The 22,769-nt window shown below is 41.3% G+C and overlaps 1 protein-coding gene across 1 annotated transcript in view; it reads left to right on the top strand.

The window, feature by feature from the left end:
* The first annotated feature begins 11,189 nt into the window (after window positions 1-11,189).
* LOC139381100 (ATP-binding cassette, sub-family A (ABC1), member 5) overlaps window positions 11,190-22,769 on the top strand; it is an 87,237-nt gene continuing 75,657 nt past the window's right edge. Inside the window, exons 1-2 of the mRNA XM_071124380.1 lie at window positions 11,190-11,312; window positions 18,192-18,373. Of these exons, the coding sequence (XP_070980481.1) occupies window positions 11,300-11,312; window positions 18,192-18,373 (195 nt within the window). The 5' untranslated portion in view covers window positions 11,190-11,299. The remainder of the gene's footprint in view (window positions 11,313-18,191; window positions 18,374-22,769) is intronic.

Here is a 22,769-nt window from a genome sequence, read left to right as displayed (position 1 = left end):
AGCCATTCCGAGGAGGCACCGGTTAGTCTGGCTAATTGAGGTAATATGTACGTGAATGTATAGTTAAAGTGACTATGTATAGATGATAAACAGAGAGTAGCAGCAGCGTAAAATAGTGGTTGGCGGGGTGCTGGGACACAATGCAAATAGTCAGGGTAGCCATTTGATTACCTGTTCAGGGTCTTATGGCTTGGGGGTAAAAGCTGTTGTAAGCCTTTTTGTCCTAGACTTGGCGCTCCGCTACCGCTTGCCATGCGGTAGCAGAGAGAACAGTCTATGACTGGGGTGGCTGGGGTCTTTGACAATTTTTAGGGCCTTCCTCTGACACCACCTGGTATAGAGGTCCTGGACGGCAGGCAGTTTAGCCCCAGTGATGTACTGGGCCATACGCACTACCCTCTGTAGCAGTTGCCGTACCAGGCAGTGATGCAACCTGTCAGGATGCTCTCCATGTTGCAGCTGAAGAACCTTTTGAGGATCTGAGGACCCATGCCAAATCTTTTCAGTCTTCTGAGGGGGAATATGTTTTTTCGTGCCCTCTTCACAACTGTCTTGGTGTGTTTGGACCATGTTAGTTTGTTGGTGATGTGGACGCCAAGGAACTTGAAAGTCTCAACCTGCTCCACTACAGCGCCGTCGATGAGAATGGGGGCGTGCTCGGTCCTCCTTTTCCTGTAGTCCACAATCATCTCCTTTGTCTTGGTTATGTTGAGGGATAGGTTGTTATTCTGGCACCACCCGGCCAGGTCTCTGACCTCCTCCCTATAGGCTGTCTCGTCATTGTCGGTGATATTGCCTACCACTGTTGTGTCATCTGCAAACTTTATGATGGTGTTGGAGACGTGCCTCGCCATGCAGTCATGGGTGAACAGGGAGTACAGGAGCGGACTGAGCACGCACCCCTGAGGGGCTCCAGTATTGAGGATCAGCGTGGCAGATGTGTTGCTACCTACCCTCACCACCTGGGGGCGGCCCATCAGGAAGGGTCCTTAACTTAGGAAGGGTCCTTAACACAGGGTCCTTAACTTAGTGATGAGCTTTGAGGGCACAATGGTGATGAACGCTGAGCTGTAGTCAATGAATAGCGTTCTTATGTAGGTGTTACTTTTGTCCAGGTGGGAAAGGGCAGTGCAATAGAGATTGCATCATCTGTTTGAGCGGTATGCAAATTGGATAGTGCATTTCATGTTAAAAAAAAATGTAAAATTGAAATCGAAAACCTTGATTTTTTTTTTTTTAAATCTTACTTAAACCGAACTGATTTCAAAAAGCACAAATTGCTCAGCATTCGGTACTGTACAATGGATTACTGTCAAATGGATTACAGTAGCTGTGCTCTAAAATAAATTAAAGTAACTTTCTGGCCAATTGCTGCCAGTAAATTACAAGAAATTTGACAGGAAATGTTTTACAGTGTGATGCCACAAAAGGTTTTATTGAACACTGTGATGATAATAATAGTGTGATGTGAGAAGGATTTCAACAGGACTGATATTTCAATTTTCGACTTGGAAAGAAGCCAAAATAGTCAAGACGTTGTCAGTGAACAATACCACTCATACTGCTACATGTATATTAATATAACTGTAGGTATAGGGGTGTTAAATTATGCTTACATATCAAACTAAAACCATGCCTTTCTGCTTACGTGCAAATAAAGTTGGAGTCGTCACACTCCCAACAACATCATGTGCAGTCTGCTGTTGGATGGGAATCCCAACTTCACTCACTTACCTTAGACCTACACACACACACACACACACACACACACACACACACACACACACACACACACACATCTGTAACTAGCTCCTTAACGTGATGAATGACTGAATCCCTTCATGGAGGGAGCTGTAAAGGCTCAGTGATTTCTGTCAATCAACTCACTCCATTCTAAAGATTGAAGAGATGAATGATCGACAGATTGCTGCCCCATAGTGCTCTGGTCAAAAGTAGTGCACTATATATGCAATAGGGTGCCATTTGGGACACACCCAGAGACTAAAGCACGGGTAGGCAACTATATTCAGCCGTGGAATGATTTTTGTTGGAGCAGATGGTCGGCGGGCCAGAACATAACAAATAAACCACAACTAAGCCCCAAAAGAAATTGTATTTTCAAATATAATCATTTCATACCTTGATTGCACTACATTATTTTGTTTTGTAATTTAAAACAGGACTTTGTTACGAGAGGCGTATCTAGACAGCTGCTGTTGTCACCAACTCTGTTTTGTGGTAGGCTAGTTGACACACATGGCTTTGATACTGGTGTTGAGTGGCAAAACCATTCCCTGAATCCCCAAGGCCCTACTAACTCTCTGACACACACACACACACACACACACACACACACACCTATATTGGTCTATTTTCTGTAGATTAAGTTTGGATTAGCAGGTTCCCATACCTCTTTCACACTGAGGGCTTTTCTCTATGTCTCCTGAGATCAACCAACACAATGTTAGTATCAGTTGGTTATTGTGGTTATTATTATGAACCATGTGGATTCATTAATGTGTGTGTGTGTGTGTGTGTGTGTGTGTGTGTGTGTGTGTGTGTGTGTGTGTGTGTGTGTGTGTGTGTGTGTGTGTGTGTGTGTGTGTGTGTGTGTGTGTGTGTGTGTGTGTGTGTGTAAGTGTAAGTGTAAGTGTAAGTGCACTACTGACAAACTGACACTCGCTAAACTTGGTTCTGACATGCACGTTATTTATTTTTCTGACATTCACTCTACCTACTCAGTTGATGAAGGGGTGAACTGCAGGGTTTACATACAGTAACAAACATGATCAAGATTAAATAAATGATATACATAAAAGGTTATGCCATCATCTCACATCACGCCCATAGGAATGTCAGTCAAGACACAATCAAGTGAGACGACAAAAATACATAAAATCAAATCAAACGTTATTTGCCACATGTGCCGTGAAATGCACAAGTGAATGAGTGAATGAAATGACACTGGGGAATAAATAAATATTATTCCGCAGTACTATCAAATCACCACTAGATGCCACTCTTATCCTATGTACAATTAATTTACATACTATCAACAGAACAGAGCCATGGAACAGGTAGGCAAACTTAACAAGGTCTACGGCTGTGTGTGTGTCACAGGAGGTTGGGGGCACCTTAATTGGGGAGGACAGCTCATGGTAATGGCTGGAGCGTTTTAGGTGGAATGGTATCAAATATATTAAACACGTGGTTTCCATGTGTTTGATGCCATTCCATTTGCTCCATTACAGCCATTATTATGAGCCGTCCTCCCCTCAGAAGAAATGTCTATGATTCTTTCAGATTTGTATCTGGTCCACACTGCCTAAATGTGTACTTATTTGTGTAAATGCATTTGATGTCAATGTCTGGAAAAGACGTCTAAAAGACGTATTTTCAATGTCATTTTGCTTACTGGGAAAGAACAGATAGAAAGGTCAACAAGAACCAGAGGCCGGTGGGAGGAGCTATAGCAGGACTGGCTCATTGTAATGGCTGGAATGGAATCAATGGAACGATATCAAACACATCAAACATATGGACCCTGTCATCCTATAGCTCCTCCCACCAGCCGCCACTGAGAAGAACATATAGGAAGATAGAAAGTGCCATTCTCTCCAACAGAAACCTTACAGGCAGCGGTGAGTAGCTCACACACGCATTCAGTGATTTGGCAAGAGTACAAATCACCTGGGACCAGGCTAGGAGGGAGGGGATTAGGAGACAGATTAGTTAATACCCTAATAGACTAACTTTCATAGCTAATGTTACTTCCAAAGATTTAAAAAAGTATATTTGTTACCATGACTAGCTAACTAGTGGTAAACAAAAGTCTAGCGTAGGTGAAGGCTAAAAGCTATACTTAGCTAGGTAGATATTTAGCAGTAACGTGCCTCGAACACTCCATCTAGTTCCTCAGTTATATCATCTGCATTAAGTTTCAGCGCCACCCCAGAGATAACCCCCTTGATAGGTGTCCTGCTTTGAAGACCCACACACTACACATTCCATTCAGATAACTGTTTAAAGGGCACAAAGCTCCGCAGACACCAAACAAAAAAAAGAAAACACTTGTTATTCTAACTGACGCCGCATTACTCAACGCATCCATGATTTTTATAGAGATTTCCTCCAACCCCCATGTTATCCAGCTTGATGAGTAGGCCTCCCTTCCACATCATATCATAAGCCTACATCAAAGAAAACGGCTACCACCACCTCCTTATTTGCCTGTGCCTTCCGTTTGACTGACTCAATGCACAGTTCAGGATCAATCGTTCCCCTGCCTTTCCTGAACCCACGTTGATCTGGTGACATTAGTCCTCTACTCTCCAGAAAGTACATTATCATCCTTTCCATAAGTTTATATACATGAGATGTCATCGCTATCGGCCCATAGCTTGAAGGATTATTAGGGTCTTTCCCTGGTTTCCATATTGGCACCACTACAGTCTGCTTCCAACTTCCAGGCGGTTTCCCTTCCTGCCACACCTTATTGTAAAGGCCCAATACTTTCCCCATTGCAGTGTCACTGAGATGAGCCATCATGATGTAACACATCCCATCCATCCCAGGAGATGTTGCTCCAGCTTTAGCTAATGCTCTCTTCATCTCATTCAATGTAAAAGGGCCATTCAATGTATCCCCACTTTCGCTCACTGATCCAGGACCCTCTGATGTTCTCCTCTGGCCCTCTCTCTCCCACGCTTCTGTCAGATTATTTGAGCTGAGCACCTTCACAAATGCCTGGGCTAACATCTCTGCCTTCTCCATGTCTCTCACTGCAACAGTCTCCCCACTTTACAGCACAGGGAGATCCCAATCTATTCTGACCCCACTCATCCTCTTAATCATCCCCTATACAGTACCTTTCCCACAGAAGTGGTCCTGCCTATGTTTCCACAGAACCGGCACCAATATCCTCTCTTAACTGTCCTAATGATTGTTCTTACTACTGCTTGTTTATAATGAATCAGGTGCTGGTAATTATGGGACCTTTTCAACATTCTGAAAGCCCTGTTCCTACACTTCACTATTTCTCTACACTCTTCAATCCACATTTTATATATTTTTTATCCCACCCTTCAGCTACCCTTAACCCCTCCCATCTATCTCTAAAAACCATCCAGTCTTGACTTCTACTTGCCATATATTTTTCACTGTGCTGTGATGTTTCACAAAAGTTCTGAACCTACCTATTCTTATAGTTTCCACAGATTCTACATTAAAGACGAACACCTTTACTAAAAGTACTATTATATTATTGTTCGACTGACCATGGCTTTTCAAGTCACCCAGCAATGCTATTTGCAAAGATAGCTTTAAGTGAATGTTGGGATTTTTCAGCCATTCCTGAACCTGCGAACCTGCGAACAAACTACACATGGGCAATACCAAAACAAGTGATCTAATGATTATATATCTTTGCAACAAAATATGCAGAGCTGGGATGTTTGTATCCCCCATATACATAACATTCTATTGGAAAACAAACTGGATGATCTCCGTTCGAGATTGTCCTACCAACTGTAATATCTCATGTTAATAGAGTTGTGGCTGAACGATGACACGGAGAATATAGAACTGGCAGGGTTTTCCGTGCATCGGCAGGACAGAACAGCTACGTCGGGTAAGACTAGGGGTGGGGGTGTGTGTCTATTTGTCAATAACAGGTGAAGCGATGTCTAATATTAAAGAAGTCTCAAGGTATTGCTTGCCTGAGGTAGAGTACATTATGATAAGCTGCAGACCACACGATCTACCAAGAGAGTTCTTATCTATATTATTCGTAGCCTTCTATTTACCTCCAAAGAACGAAGCTGGCACTAAGACCGCACTCAACAAGCTGTATAAGGCCATAAGCAAACAAGAAAATGCTCATCCAGAAGCTCCTAGTGGCCCGGGGACTTTAATGCAGGCAAACTGAAATCTGAGTTACCTCATTTCTACCAGCATGTCACATGTGCAACCAGAGGGGAAAAAATCTGGACCACATTTACTCAACACACAGAGACGCATACATAGCTCTCCCTCGCCCTCCATTTGGAAAATCTGACCATAAGTCTATCCTCCTGATTCCTGCTTACAAGCACAAACTAAAGCAGGAAGTACCAGTGACTCGCTCAATACGGAAGTGGTCAGATGACGTGGATGCTACGCCTCCTGTACTCCCTGTTCACTCATGACTGCATGGCCAGGCACGACTCCAACACCATCATCAAGTTTGCCGATGACACAACCTTGGTACGCCTGATCAACGACAATGATGACACAGCCTACAGGGAGGTCAGAGACCTGGAGTTGTGGTGCCAGGACAACAACCTCTCCCTCAATGTGAGAAAGACAAAGGAGCTGATGATAGGCTGAGAGAAATTCATGATAAAAAGATTGTGGGAGCTATTTTGTTAGACTTTAGTGTGGCTTTTGACATCGATCATAGTCTGCTGCTGGAAAAACGTGTCATGGCTTTACAGCCCCTACTATATTGTGGATAAAGAGTTACCTGTCTAACAGAACACACATTGTAATATTATTGTATGGTGGTTTTATACATTTTGTATTGTAGATATGTAGTGGTGTAATAATGTTATGATATACTCTTTTATCTTTTGTTTTATGTGTGATAAGTAGTTGCTGCCTTAGCAGAAGCTAATGGGGATCGATAATAAATACAAATACAAATTATATTATTTACAAAGATTATACAATTTTTAAACATTTATTTTAACATATTTTTTTATCAATTATTATTGTTCTGGTGGATTAAACTGAAATTGCAACCAGCTTTCTATGGCTTGTTTTAAAAAATATTAATATTTCTGAGATTATTTAATTTTTAAATGACTGAAAGTGAGAGGTTGTAATCTGAATTCATGGAAAGGGCTATTTTTGAACAGAAGGTAAGCCATTCCTAATCATCTGTTGCAGAACCAGTTCGGATTCAAGTATAACTTGTATGACTGAAGCCTTTAGTCAAATCAAACTTTATTGCCACATGCGCCGAATACAACAAGTGTAGACTTTACTGTGAAATGCTTACTTACAAGCCCGTAACCAACAGTGCAGTTCAAGAAGAAGAAAATATTTACCAAGTAGGCTAAAATAAAACGTAATAATAAAAAGTAACACAATAAGAATAACGAGGCTATATACAGGGAGCACCGGTACCGAGTCCATGTGCAGGGGTACAGGCTAGTTGAAGACTATGCGTAGGTAACAAACAAACAGCGAGTAGCAGCAGTGTACAAAAGGGAGGGGGTGTCAATGTAAATTGTGCAGTGCAATTTTTATGAATTGTTCAGCAGTCTAATGGCTTGGGGGTAGAAGCTGTTGAGGAGCCTCTTGGTCCTAGACTTGCCACTCTGGTACCGCTTGCCGTGCGGTAGCAGAGGAAACAGTCTATAACTTGGGTGACCGGAGTCTCTGACAATTTTATGGGCTTTCCTCTGACACCGCCTATTATATAGGTCTTGGATGGCAGGAAGCTTAGCCCCAGTGATGTACTGGGCCGTACACACTACCCTCTGTAGCGCCTTACGGTCAGATGCCGAGCAGTTGCCATACCAGGTGGTGACGCAACCGGTCAGGATGCTCTCAATGCAGATTTCAATATTGCAGATTTATTGTTGGATCTGATTTTACTAGCTAACATTTCCATGGCCATAATAAATAGATACAGTATGCTGATAGTGGACAAACTTGTTTTACTACTCTTTTACAGTTGAATACTTTGAGATGTAGACATTATTTACTATTTTACACCTGGGGTTACTATACATTCTGTAACTTTAACCCATTGCATAAGAGATTCTCCTAAATTAAAATAGTCCATGCATTTCTGTATACATTATAGCTGTTCTTTATCAAAGGCCTGGTTCTATTGTTTTCAGTTATAGTCTTACATTATCTCCAATGTATCTCCTATGTAAAAAATCTGATTAGGATTAATAATATTCGACAACACCTTTTTAATTCTAAGTGCTATACATTTTGCTAAAATGTTGGCATCACAACACTGAAGTGTAAGGGTTCTCCATTTTTATAGGAGTGGTTAAAACATGTTAATAATGGACATTTGAGTACATCTACAAATATTTGATATACCTCAACTGCAATCCAGCCTTGCCATTAAAGGCTTTAATTACAGTGCCTTGCGAAAGTATTCGGCCCCCTTGAACTTTGCGACCTTTTGCCACATTTCAGGCTTCAAACAAAGATATAAAACTGTAAAATCAACTAGAATCAACAACAAGTGGGACTCAATCATGAAGTGGAACGACATTTATTGGATATTTCAAACTTTTTTAACAAATCAAAAACTGAAAAATTGGGCGTGCAAAATTATTCAGCCCCCTTAAGTTAATACTTTGTAGCGCCACCTTTTGCTGCGATTACAGCTGTAAGTCGCTTGGGGTATGTCTATCAGTTTTGCACATCGAGAGACTGAAATGTTTTCCCATTCCTCCTTGCAAAACAGCTCGAGCTCAGTGAGGTTGGATGGAGAGCATTTGTGAACAGCAGTTTTCAGTTCTTTCCACAGATTCTCGATTGGATTCAGGTCTGGACTTTGACTTGGCCATTCTAACCCCTGGATATGTTTATTTTTGAACCATTCCATTGTAGATTTTGCTTTATGTTTTGGATCATTGTCTTGTTGGAAGACAAATCTCCGTCCCAGTCTCAGGTCTTTTGCAGACTCCATCAGGTTTTCTTCCAGAATGGTCCTGTATTTGGCTCCATCCATCTTCCCATCAATTTTAACCATCTTCCCTGTCCCTGCTGAAGAAAAGCAGGCCCAAACCATGATGCTGCCACCACCATGTTTGACAGTGGGGATGGTGTGTTCAGGGTGATGAGCTGTGTTGCTTTTACGCCAAACATAACGTTTTGCATTGTTGCCAAAAAGTTCAATTTTGGTTTCATCTGACCAGAGCACCTTCTTCCACATGTTTGGTGTGTCTCCCAGGTGGCTTGTGGCAAACTTTAAACAACACTTTTTATGGATATCTTTAAGAAATGGCTTTCTTCTTGCCACTCTTCCATAAAGGCCAGATTTGTGCAATATATGACTGATTGTTGTCCTATGGACAGAGTCTCCCACCTCAGCTGTAGATCTCTGCAGTTCATCCAGAGTGATCATGGGCCTCTTGGCTGCATCTCTGATCAGTCTTCTCCTTGTATGAGCTGAAAGTTTAGAGGGACGGCCAGGTCTTGGTAGATTTGCAGTGGTCTGATACTCCTTCCATTTCAATATTATCGCTTGCACAGTGCTCCCTGGGATGTTTAAAGCTTGGGAAATATTTTTGTATCCAAATCCGGCTTTAAACTTCTTCACAACAGTATCTCGGACCTGCCTGGTTTGTTCCTTGTTCTTCATGATGCTCTCTGCGCTTTTAACGGACCTCTGAGACTATCACAGTGCAGGTGCATTTATACGGAGACTTGATTACACACAGGTGGATTGTATTTATCATCATTAGTCATTTAGGTCAACATTGGATCATTCAGAGATCCTCACTGAACTTCTGGAGAGAGTTTGCTGCACTGAAAGTAAAGGGGCTGAATAATTTTGCACGCCCAATTTTTCAGTTTTTGGTTTGTTAAAAAAGTTTGAAATATCCAATAAATGTCGTTCCACTTCATGATTGTGTCCCACTTGTTGTTGATTCTTCACAAAAAAATACAGTTTTATATCTTTATGTTTGAAGCCTGAAATGTGGCAAAAGGTCGCAAAGTTCAAGGGGGCCGAATACTTTCGCAAGGCACTGTACATCTAGAAATTCACCCTCTGTATTCAGGCCTTCACACAAGTCTTTCTGTACTTCTGTTCATTTTACACTACTAATAGAAAAAAATTCCTCACAATTAACTTCAGTTAGTAGAGATGGACTAGACTGAAATGAAACATAAGCTTAAAGTACTTTGCTTCCTCTCAAAATATTGTTTGGTGAATCATGGATGACACCATCATTTGTAACAAGTTTCTGTATATTATTTTTGGTAGCATTTCTATGTTGAAGATTAAAAAAGAATTTGGTGCATTTTTCCCAATATTCCATCCAGTTTGCTTTATTTTGTTAATATATTACACTTGATCTTTCTTGAATAAGCAACTCCATTTCTTTGTTTTTCTTCTAATTTCTTCTGTTCATGAAAATAAAAATGTGGTTTTGGTATTAATTTAAGGTTAGGGTTATGCTTAGTAGTGTGTTTAAGGTTATTGTTAGGTTTAAAATTACATTTTAAGAAGAGAAATTGTAGAAATCGGCAGGGTTTATAACGTTCTGTTTGTGGTAACTAATGACGACCCTGAACTGGAACTGTTGTCTGCGCATGCGTAAATGCTGTTTTGGCGAAATTTAGACTATCCGGTTAAGTGAAAGAAAATGTTCTATTTGGTTAGCAGCTTTTTGACTTGTAATTTCAAACGTGTCATTCCAGACATCAATGCTGTAGTTTAACAGCGGAATGAAGCATATTCTCTCAGCGAAACAATCAGAAAGTAGTGGGTACAATATTACCCAGCATTCCCTTCGCCCGTGTATATGGAAACGGTATTTGATCATTTGCTGAAATTCCACCAAAACCACATAAAGCTACATTAAATTCCCTACTGGACCATATTATTGTGCACGGACTCAACATGCAATATGTTTATTGTAGGTTTACCCAATGTGCGTTCAGTATTTTTGTCTACATAAAGAAACTTCTTGATGAGTAACTATAGAGCCATAGTGTTGCTGAAATTGCTACTACTATTCCTACTGTCTGTCTTGGTTGGCACCGAGTTTTTATCTCAGTCTATTTTCTTCTATGAAAGTTACAGTTGTGCAATACATTTACGAACGGACAAGCTGACTGCGCTATGAATTTACCATCCGCCCAGAGCACAATACAGCTTCAATAACTCTTGATTGGTCAACGTCACACTCTGTGGTCCCGCATTCTATGGCAGAGACGAAGTACGACAGAAAACACAATTTCTAGTAGTTACCATAGCCACAAAGTCAATTTTGACAATATCGTAAAAAATCATGAAAACAAAAATTAGCTTTTTGGTCTTAATTTAGGGTTATGCATAAGGTTAACAGTGTGGTTATGGTTAGGCTTAAGGTTAGTGTTAGGTTTAAAATATCATTTTAAGAAGATAGATTGTAGAAATAGGCGGGGTGTATGACTTTGTGACTGTTGTAACTAGTAACGACCAGGAACGGCGATTTTGGTTTGTTTACATAAAACGGACCTAAACCTAGAGCACAAGGGCCACAAAGGAACAAATTAGACAAAAAGACATGTCTTAATGTATTTCATACGTGAGTAGCTAAAACGTTTATATTTTATTTAATTGCAGAGCTATTTTTGTGTTAGCTTTCTTTCCTTTCTAGCATCACTCATTGTGCTCTCAGTTAGCTCACTACGATACGCGTTAACGTTAGCTACATAAAAACCGACCTGAATTTATTTTAAATTGCGATATTTGTGTCTATCCACTACATAATATTTCGTCTTATATCTAACATTCCCACGCCAGGCATTCCACTTGTCTGGTATTGCTAGCTAATCTTCGCTATCTAACATAAACTGTAGTTAATCGGTAACGTTAGTTAGCTAGGTAGCTAGCAACTGTAGCTAGCTAGCTAACGTGTACAACAGGGTTATTTATTGATCCATGGCCACAGCTCCGTTGGCGTTTTTCCTCATGTTGCATGTTGTATAAATCATTGAACTATGTGTTATACGAACGTTGTAGAATAATATGCCGATTCCACACCAGCGGGAGCGGAAAATATTTTTGGTATGTCATTGTTCTGGCAATTCTCAAAAACTTCATTGTTCATGCTTTTTACATTTGTATCACAAATAATTTTTGAGAAAATCATTATTAAAGTGTTCCTTTTTAGACCTATATGCCTCCTGTAAGACCCTATAATCGGTGAACAATAACGCTCAGTTGCGGTCAGTGCCATTTAAGATGAGGGAAGACGATGATTTTTCATGAGCATGACCTTATTTTTATTAAAGCATATTGGATGACTGTCATCCATATTCCATTCACCCTGTTCAATGTAACAGCGATAGGTTTAGACTACTACATGATAGTAACATTTTCCCTATACCTATCATGAGGTTGCTACAACCTAGCCTATGAATGAAAATTTACAACTTAGGCGCACAGGTCTAGAGACAAATTTGAAGTGACAGCCCTTGACATATGGACTGATGGTGACATTCAGTACCACCTTGCACACTCTTGCCTGCATCAAGCTGATGGCTAGCTGTGAAACTGAAAGTGAAAAAAATTGCTCTTCTCCTTCATTTTGGAAGAAATTAATTTAACTGTTCAACTATTGTATCTTTTTTTTAAATATATTTTTTTACCTTTATTTTACTAGGCAAGTCAGTTAAGAACTAATTCTTATTTTCAATGACGGCCTAGGAACTGCCTGTTCAGGGGCAGAACGACAGATTTTGTACCTTGTCAGCTCGGGGATTTGAACTTGCAACCTTTCGGTTACTAGTCCAATGCTCTAACCACTAGGCTACCCTGCCGCCCTCTGAGTCAACTACTGATTGATCTACTGACTGATCTGATTCTTTGATTGGACAACGTGTCAGTCCATGCTGCAAGAGCTCTGATAGGTTGGAGGATGTCCTCCGGAAGTTGTCATAATTACTGTGTAAGTCTATGGAAGGGGGTGAGAACCATGAGCCTCCTAGGTTTTGTATTGAAGTCAATGTACCCAGAGGAAGACGGAATATTTCTTCCAGCTATACCATGGTGCTACCCTACAGATGCTGTGGAGGCTAATGTAGACCTTTGCAAAATGAGGATGGTCCTCCCCTTCCTCTGAGGTGCCTCCACTGATAACGTTACATGATACAGACAGCATTTTGGTGTCATTCCATTATAGCTACTCCTTACAGTGTGCTCTAAAATGTGACCATCGACTCGATTCGGTCTTATGTAGCAACATTTGAAATTGTGTTTTTACGTAGGATAAAAGTAGATTGGGAAAGTAATTCTGCTTTAAAAGTTGATATAATTTTTTAACACCACATTTGAGAAAATGGCCCATGAATGTTTTGGTACACCTACTGGAGAACTCTTCCTTGTCTACACCCATTCAGCATCGTTCACACCCTCTTAAGCCTTACTTGCTGACCAAACCGGACACATCGCGTGCGCGAGCGTCGCAAAATAAATGTAGAAATCCATGTTATTCAATTATTGCACCCTCACTGCTCGCATGCACCAACGAGCGTCTACAATGCCAGGAGCTAAAATAGAACTCCTTTCTATTTCTGACGCAGATTGCGCTGAAAGTCCTGCCTCTTCCATCTCCTCATTTGTTTATAGAAGCAGATACCCATTGAAAGATAAAAATGTTTTACCGGTTGTCGTGGTAAAAGTGTAGATGCCAATCACCATATAAGTTCAAAGATGAAAAAGCCTGGAAGGAGGAGAATTGACTAGAAACGATTCGGTTGGCCGTTTTATGTGTGGATTAATTGTCGGAGTAGAAGACCTTGTGCATTTCAGGTAAAATAACAACTCAATGTTTATATCCCAGGACCTATTAGCTAGCAACTGCAAGCTAGCTAAATAGGACAAATTAGCTAGCAAGTGCAAGCTAACTAGCTAAATTGCCATACATGTTTAATGCTTTTCGACCTGTCCCCAAATTAATGTCATTGGTTCAGAGTTTGTTTTGATTTTTTAATCGGCATGTCGTGATCGTGTTTGGTGTAGTGGGACAAAATACATTTATGAACGATGGCGCACACGCACAAACAGTTTGGGTTCCGTGTTAGCCCCACTTATCTCTTTAAATCAAATTTTATTTGTCACACATGGTTAGAAGATGTTAATGCAAGTGTAGCGAAATGCTTGTGCTTCAAGTTCCGACAATGCAGTAATAACTAGAGGTCGACCGATTATGATTTTTCAATACCGATTATTGGAGGACCAAAACGGCCGATGCCGATTTTTAAAATGTAAAAATAAAAAAATGATTTGTAATAATGACAATTGCAACAATACTGTATTAACACTTTCACTTAATATAATACATCAATAAAATAAATTTAGCCTCAAGTAGATAATGAAACATGTTCAATTTGGTTTAAATAATGCAAAAACAAAGTGTTGGAGAAGAACGTAAAAGTGCAATATTTGCTATGTAAGAAAGCTAACGTTTCAGTTTCTTGCTCAGAACATGAGAACATATGAAAGCTGGTGGTTCCTTTTAACATGAGTCTTCAATATTCCCAGGTAAGACGTTTTAGGTTGTAGTTATTATAGGACTATTTCCCTCTATATCATTTGTATTTCATTAACCTTTGACTATTGGATGTTCTTATAGGCACTTTAGTATTGCCAGTGTAACAGTATAGCTTCCGTCCCTCTCCTCGCTCCTCCCTGGGCTCGAACCAGCAACACAACGACAACAGCCACCACATCGAAGCGTTACCCATGCAGAGCAAGGGAAACAACCACCCCAAGGCTCAGAGCGAGTGAAGTTTGAAACACTATTAGCGTTAACTAGCCAGCCATTTCACTTCAGTCACACCAGGTCACACCAGCCTCATCTCGGGAGTTGATAGGTTTGAAGTCAGCGCAATGCTTGACGCACAAGGAAGAGCTGCTGACAAAACACACGAAAGTGCTGTTTGAATGAATGTTTACGTGCCTGCTTCTGCCTACCACCGCTCAGTCAGATACTTGTATGCTCAGTCAGATTATATGCAACACAGGACAAGCAATATCTAATAATATCATCAACCATGTGTAGTTAACTAGTGATTATGATTAATTGTTTTATAAGATAAGTTTAATGCTAGCTAGCAACTTACCCTGGCTTACTGCATTTGCGTAACAGGCAGTCTTATGCCTTATGATTAACGAGACGTGGTGTGATCATAACAACATACAGGAACTCAAGTCCTTCTGTTCACCTGACTTAGAAGTCCTCACAATCAAATGTCGACCGCATTATCTACCAAGAGAATTCTCTTCGATTATAATCACAGCCGTATATATTCCCTCCCAAGCTGACCCATCGATGGCCCTGAACTAACTTTATTTGACTCTATGTAAACTGGAAACCACATATCCTGAGGCTGCATTCATTGTAGCTGGGGATTTTAACAAGGCTAATCTGAAAACAAGACTCCCTAAATTCTATCAGCATATCGATTGTGCTACCAGGGCTGGTAAAACCCTGGATCATTGTTATTCTAACTTCCGCGATGCATATAAGGCCCTCCCCCGCCCTCCTTTCGGAAAAGCTGTCCACGACTCTATTTTGTTGCTTCCAGCCTACAGACAGAAACTAAAACAAGAAGCTCCAGCGCTCGGGTCTGTTCAATGCTGGTCCGACCAATCTGATTCCACGCTTCAAGACTGCTTCAATCCCGTGGATTGGGATATGTTGTTTTGGACGCAATGCGGAACATTTAGGAATATGCTAATTCGGTGAGCGAGTTCATTAGAAAGTGCATTGGCGATGCTATACCCACAGCAACGATTAAAACATTCCCAAACCAGAAACCGTGGATTGAGGGCAGCATTCGCACGAAACTGAAAGCGCGAACCACTGCTTTTAACCAGGGCAAGGTGACCGGAAACATGACCGAATACATACAGTGTAACAGTGTCTACAGTCAATCACGGATTACAATCCTTATCCCAGTCTGCTGTTCCCAGAAAACCAGCCCCGTCGCGGACCAGGATGTCTTGCTCCCAGACAGACTAAATAACTTTTTTGCTTGCTTTGAGGACAATACAGTGCCACTGACAAGGCCCACTACCAAAACCTGCGGGCTCTCCTTCACTGCAGCCGACGTGAGTAAAACATTTTAAACGTGTTAACCCTCGCAGGGCTGCAGGCTTAAATTCACACAGGACACCAACTTACCATCCTGAGACAAGGCCGAGTATAGCCCACAAAGATCTCCGCCACGGCACAACCCAAGGGGTGGGCGCCAACCCAGACAGGAAGATCACATCACTGACTCAACCCACTCAAGTGACGCACCCCGCCTAGGGACGGTATGAAAGAGCCCTAGTAAGCCAGTGACTCAGCCCCTGTAATAGGCAGAGAATCCCAGTGGAAAGCGGGGAACCGGCCAGGCAGAGACAGCAAGGGCGGTTCGTTGCTCCAGGTTCGTTTCTCTTTCTATAGGAGAAAGCCCTGCCTCCAGCTGTTTGCTTAGAAATTCTAGGGACTATTAGGAGGCCTGCGTCTTGTGACCGTAGCATACGTGTAGGTATGTACGGCAGGACCAAATCAGAGAGATAGGTAAAGCAAGCCCATGTAATGCTTTGTAGGTTAGCAGTAAAACCTTGAAATCAGCCCTTGCCTTGACAGGAAGCCAGTGTAGGGAGGCTAGCACTGGAGTAATATGATCACATTTTTTTGGTTTTAGTCAGGATTCTAGCAGCCGTATTTAGCACTAACTGAAGTTTATTTAGTGCTTTATCCGGGTAGCCGGAAAGTAGAGCATTGCAGTAGTCTAACCTAGAAGTGACAAAAGCATGGATTCATTTTTCTGCATTTTTGGACAGAAAGTTTCAGATTTTTGCAGTGTTACGTAGATGGGGAAAAGCTGTCCTTGAAACAGTCTTGCTATGTTCTTCAAAAGAGAGATCAGGGTCCAGAGTAACGCTGAGGTCCTTCATAGTTTTATTTGAGACGACTGTACAACCATTAAGATGAATTGTCAGATTCAACAGAAGATCTCTTTAGGTCCACAGACGACGCAATCGCAACCACACTGCCCTAACCCATCTGGACAAGAGGAATACCTATGTGAGAATGCTGTTAATCTACTACAGCTCAGCATTCAACACCATAGTACCCTCCAAACTCGTCATCAAGCTCGAGACCCTGGGTCTCGACCCCGCCCTGTGCAACTGGGTACTGGACTTCCTGACGGGCCGCCCCCAGGTGGTGAGGGTAGGTAACAACATCTCCACCCAGCTGATCCTCAACACTGGGGCCCCACAAGGGTGCGTTCTGAGCCCTCTCCTGTACTCCCTGTTCACCCACGACTGCATGGCCATGCACGCCTCCAACTCAATCAGCAAGTTTGCGGAGGACACTACAGTGGTAGGCTTGATTACCAACAACGACGAGACGGCCTACAGGGAGGAGGTGAGGGCCCTCGGAGTGTGGTGTCAGGAAAATAACCTCACACTCAACGTCAACAAAACAAAGGAGATGATTGGACTTCAGGAAACAGCAGAGGGAGCACCCCCCTATCCACATCGACGGGACAGTAGTGGAGAGGGGGGCGACAGGGTAGCCTAGTGGACTAGTAACCGGAAGGTTGCAAGTTCAAACCCCCAAGCTGACATGGTAAAAATCTGTCGTTCTGCCCCTGAACAATGCAGTTAACCCACTGTTCCTAGGCCGTCATTGAAAATACGAATTTGTTCTTAACTGACTTGCCTAGTTAAATAAAGGTAAAATAAAAAAATAAGAGGGTAGTAAGTTATAAGTTCCTCGGCGTACACATCACAGACAAACTGAATTGGTCCAGCCACACAGACAGCGTTGTGAAGAAGGCGCAGCAGTGCCATAATTCCACCATAATTTGCAAATAAATCCATGAAAAATCCTACAATGTGATTTTCTGAAAATTTTGTCTGCCATAGTTGAAGTGTACCTATGATGAAAATTACAGGCCTCATCTTTTTAAGTGGGAGAACTTGCACAATTGGTGGCTGACTAAATACTTTTTTGCCCCACTATATTGACACCAAGATGATATCTGTATCATGTAAGGTTCACAGATCATATGGTCTTGCAGGAGGCATGTATAGGTCTATATATGGCCTAAAATGGCTAATTTCATCATGATTTTCTACAAAATGATTTGTGATACAAATGTAAAAAACATGTTAAACATCCTTCCTCCCAATGAAGTTTCAATGTGAGAATTTCAAGAACAATCTGAGATGCCAAAAATATTTTCTGCTGTCATGGAATCGCCCAATTAGCCTTGCTTGCTTAAATTATTGACCCATGCGTTTAATAATTTAGCTAGCCAGCCAGCTAGCTAGCTACTTCCCTTGAGATCCCTTCCATCATCAAATTAATGCCAATAATTTATCAATCTAGTAGTTAGTGAGCCATCTAAATAAAGTTGCTCAAAACAAGGAGGATGCTTTATTTCTTGTTTTGCAGCTATTGCGCCCAGCTGTGGAGAACGTCCTCATTCATGCCCCAGACAGTTGAAGCATGCTGGTAGTAACGTTAGTATGCAGCCCAACATAATCAGAAGAGATGCCGGAGTCTGGCATCAAACGAAAAGCCTGCTTTACAAGAATCTTCTCATCAAATGGAGGACTAAACAACAGAGTCTGCAGGTGGGTTACTTGCTGCACCTTGTCCTTTGTCTGCCTGATTTGAATCACTTTGGGGCAGTTTCACGGACACAGATAAAGCCTATTATGTTTTGCATCTGAGAAATGTAGCTAGCTGTATAGTTAACTATATAACTCATCTGTATCTAACCCATGCTGCCATCATCATTTCCTTCTGCCAGGAGAATGGTAGTACCTTCCTTTCTCTTGTTTTACCTCCCTCCAGAGCATTTTGGCTCTAGCATTTTATTGTGCCCACCCGCCCGCAAGCTTTAACTTCTTCGCCTCGCCAACAGCCAGTGAAATTGCAGGGCGCCAAATTCAAAACAACAGAAATCCCATAATTAAAATTCCTCAAACATACAAGTATTTTACATAATTTTAAAGATAAACTTCTTGTAAATCCAGCCAGTGTCCGATTTCACACCAAACACACCAAACGATTACGTTAGGTCAGCACCTAGTCACAGAGAACCATAAAGCCATTTTCCAGCCAAGGAGAGCCCTCACAAAAGTCAGAAATAGCGATTAAATTAATCACTAACCTTTGATGATCTTCATCAGGTGGCACTCACAGGACTTCATGTTATACAATAAATGTGTGTTTTGTTTGATAAAGTTAATCTTTATGTCCAAAAACCTCTTGAAATTGGTGTTTTATGATCAGAAATGCATTGTCTCAAACAAACATCTGGTGAAAGTGCAGAGAGCCACATGAAATGACAGAAATACTCATAATAAACATTGATAAAAGATACAAGTCTTATGTATGGAAATATAGATAAACTTCTCCTTAATGCAACCGCTGTGTCAGATTTCAAAAAGGCTTTACGGCGAAAGCACACCTTGCGATTATGTTAGGTCAGCACCTAGCCACAGAAAAACATCAGCCATTTTCCAAAGAAGGAGAGGTGTCAAAAAGTCAGAAATAGATTTGTAAATATTCACTTACCTAAGATGATCTTCATCAGAATGCACTCCCAGGAATCCCAGTTCCACAATAACTGTTTGTTTTGTTCGATAAAGTCCATAATTTATGTCCAAATACCTCCTTTTTGTTCGCACGTTTAGTTCACAAATCCAAACTCACGAGGCGCGGGCAAGTCCAGGCGAAAAGTCCAAAATGTTATATTGCAGTTCGTAGAAACATGTCAAACGATGTATATAATCAATCTTTAGGATGTTTTTATCATAAATCTTCAATAATGTTTCAACTGGACAATTCCTTTGTCTTTAGAAATGCAATGGAACACAGCTAACTCTCATGGGCTACCACGAGACTGAGCTCATGGCACTCTGCCAGACACCTGGTTGAAACAGCTCTCATTCAGCCCCGCTTCACAGTAGAAGCCTCAAACAAGGTTCTAAAGACTGTTGACATCTAGTGGACGCCTTAGGAAGTGCAATATGATATATATTGATAGGCAATGACTTGAAAAACTACAAACCTCAGATTTCCCACTTCCTTCTCAGGTTTTTGCCTGCCATATGAGTTCTGTTATACTCACAGACCTCATTCAAACAGTTTTAGAAACTTCAGAGTGTTTTCTATCCAAACCTACTAATTATACGCATATTCTAGCTTTTGGGCCTGAGTAGCAGGCAGTTTTCTCTGGGCACCTTATTATCCAAGCTACTCAATACTGCCCCCCAGTCCCAAAGAAGTTAAACTTGTTGTGACTAGTGATGCACCGGTATGACCTTTTTGGCCGATACCGATATCCAATATTTTCCTTGCCCCCACAAAACAATACAGATAACCAATATTTAATATTTTAGCGGCCTTTTAAGCATTCTTGTACAGTTTATAGTTCACACATGGACGCAGCGGTCTAAGGCACTGCATCTCAGTGCAAGAGGCGTCACTACAGTCTGGTTCGAATCCAGGCTGTATCACATCCAGCTGTGAGCCCCATAGGGCGGCGTACAATTGGCCCAGCGTCGTCCGGGTTTGACCGGGGTAGGCCCTCATTGTAAATAATAATTTGTTCTTAAAACTGACATGCCTAGTTAAATAAAGGTTACACACACCACATTGACCAAAAAGTTATTCTCTTGGCATTTACTTATGTTCCCATTACCAGTAAAACATCAAAACCTATTTCTTTCACTTACTTGCTGTGCTGTTTCGTTGTTAATTTGTTCAGTCGTTTCATTCTTAACCAGGATTTCTATAGAATGCCGTTTGCGTCTTTGTGTGTCAAAAATATATACTATTTAACGTGTCAAATAAGCTTGTTGACCAATCAGGACCTGAATAGGACTGCTCGTCACATAATAATTTACCCATTTACATATTTTTTACGTAGTTATTACACATTGATTACACTCAATCGTATTTCATGTGTCACAACGATTCATCAATACGTATGCTATGATGCTGGTAAAGTCTTGTGCACCTACAGTGCTCGTCATGCGCTAGCTAGCGCATGGATGCAAACAATGTTCTTCCCCAAAAACATAGCAAAACGACATCTGTTTCAGTAGCTGTAGTTAGCAAGCTAACTATATAGCTAGGTGTCATTGTCTAAAATAACCAGTTATTTGATTAATGGTGGTCGGACCCATGTATGTGAAGCTAGCCACAATAAGGTTTAGCCACAATAGTAGACTTTGGTTAGCCTTCAAAATAAAAGTATGGCATAATTCTACTATTTGTATTCAATTGCATCACATCAATTACTTTATTTTGAAGGCAAACGCAAATTCCACTATTGTGCCTAATTCTTAGCTGGCTGCTTATAACGTTAGCTTTGGCCAACAGGGTTAAGTAACTGGCTAGCTATTTATTTTCATGAACTGAAGTTCAATTTCAATAGGCGAACAACAAGTGGCAACATAGCTAATACTTACTCACAAGGATTCCTAAATCATTGCTAAGAACAATGAAAATGACTGCAGTTTTTTACTGGTTATTGTTTTCAGGCTACCCCAGAAGTTGAACAAATGATGCTTTATTACCAATGCAGTATTTTAAACACATCGTTCGTGGTCAGTGTTTGCTTGTTTGCTGACTTTTTTTGTACAGCTTTGACAGTGCTACTGTATATTTTTTGACATGCAAAGACCCTAACGGCATTCCATAGAATGTATGTCGTGAAGCTAATAGCAGTGACGGTATTACTGTGTAACTCCGGTAGGGCAACATCGGAAAAATAGCGCACTTGGTAGTGTTACCTGGTGCTCGACCAGTCTGCGAATGCCAACATTACCCACAACAGAGAATGGTTGATTGTCAAGGGCAATGAATTCCATTATCTTGGCTTTAATGGATTTCACCTTTGAGTTGTCTCACTGAAATTTTGTTACTCTTTCAAATGACTGCTTGACTTGTTGACTGTTAGATCCGCACAGCAGACATTGTGGGCTAGTTTAGGAATGCTGTGTTGCACGTATAGAGTAACATTTTACGTGGCGTCATTATGTCATGTATCTTCGTTATATAGGTATGCACGTCAGCTTTGACATCGGTTTTGCACATCGGCCGATACCGGCATTTTTAGCTAATATTGGCCGATTCTGATATGTTCACCAATATATCTACCTCACCGGGTTCACTAACTACTTCTCAGAGTTCAGTGTGTCAACTCGGAGGGCTTGTTGTCCGGACCTCTGGCAGTCTATGGGGGTGCCACAGTGTTCAATTCTCGGGCCGACTTTTTTTTCTGTATGTGTATATATATATATATATATATATATATATATATATATATATATATATCAATGATGTCGCTTTTGCTGCGGGTCATTCTTTGATCCACCTTTACGCAGACGACACCATTCTGTATACATCTGGCCCTTCTTTGGACACTGTTAACAAATTTCCAAACAAACTTCAATGCCATATAACTCTCCTTCCGTGGCCTCCAACTGCTCTTAAATGCTAATAAAAACGAAATGCATGCTCTTCAAATGATCGCTGCCCGCTTCCACCCGCCCGACCTAGTATCACTACTCTGGACGGTCCTGACTTAGAATATGTGGACAACTATAAATACCTAGGTGTCTGGCTAGACTGTAAACTCTCCTTCCAGATTCACATTAAGCATCTCCAATCCAAAATTCAATCTAGAATCGGCTTCCTATTTCTCAACAAAGCCACCTTCACTCATACTGCCAAACATACCCGTGTAAAACTGACTATCCTACCGATCCTTGACATCGGTGAAGTTATTTACAAAATAGCCTCCAACACTCTACTCATCAAATTGGATGCAGTCTATCACAGTGCCATCCGATTTGTCACCAAAGCCCCATATACTACCCACCACTGTGACCTGTATGCTCTCGTTGGCTGGTCTTCGCTACATATTCATTGCCAAACCCACTGGCTCCAGGTCATCTGTAAGTCTTTGCTCTGTAAAGCTCCGCCTTATCTCACCTTACTGGTCACCATAGC

Source organism: Oncorhynchus clarkii, chromosome 23, assembly GCF_045791955.1.
Source record: "Oncorhynchus clarkii lewisi isolate Uvic-CL-2024 chromosome 23, UVic_Ocla_1.0, whole genome shotgun sequence".
Lineage (NCBI taxonomy): Eukaryota > Metazoa > Chordata > Actinopteri > Salmoniformes > Salmonidae > Oncorhynchus > Oncorhynchus clarkii.
This window is presented reverse-complemented; position numbering and strand designations above follow the sequence as displayed.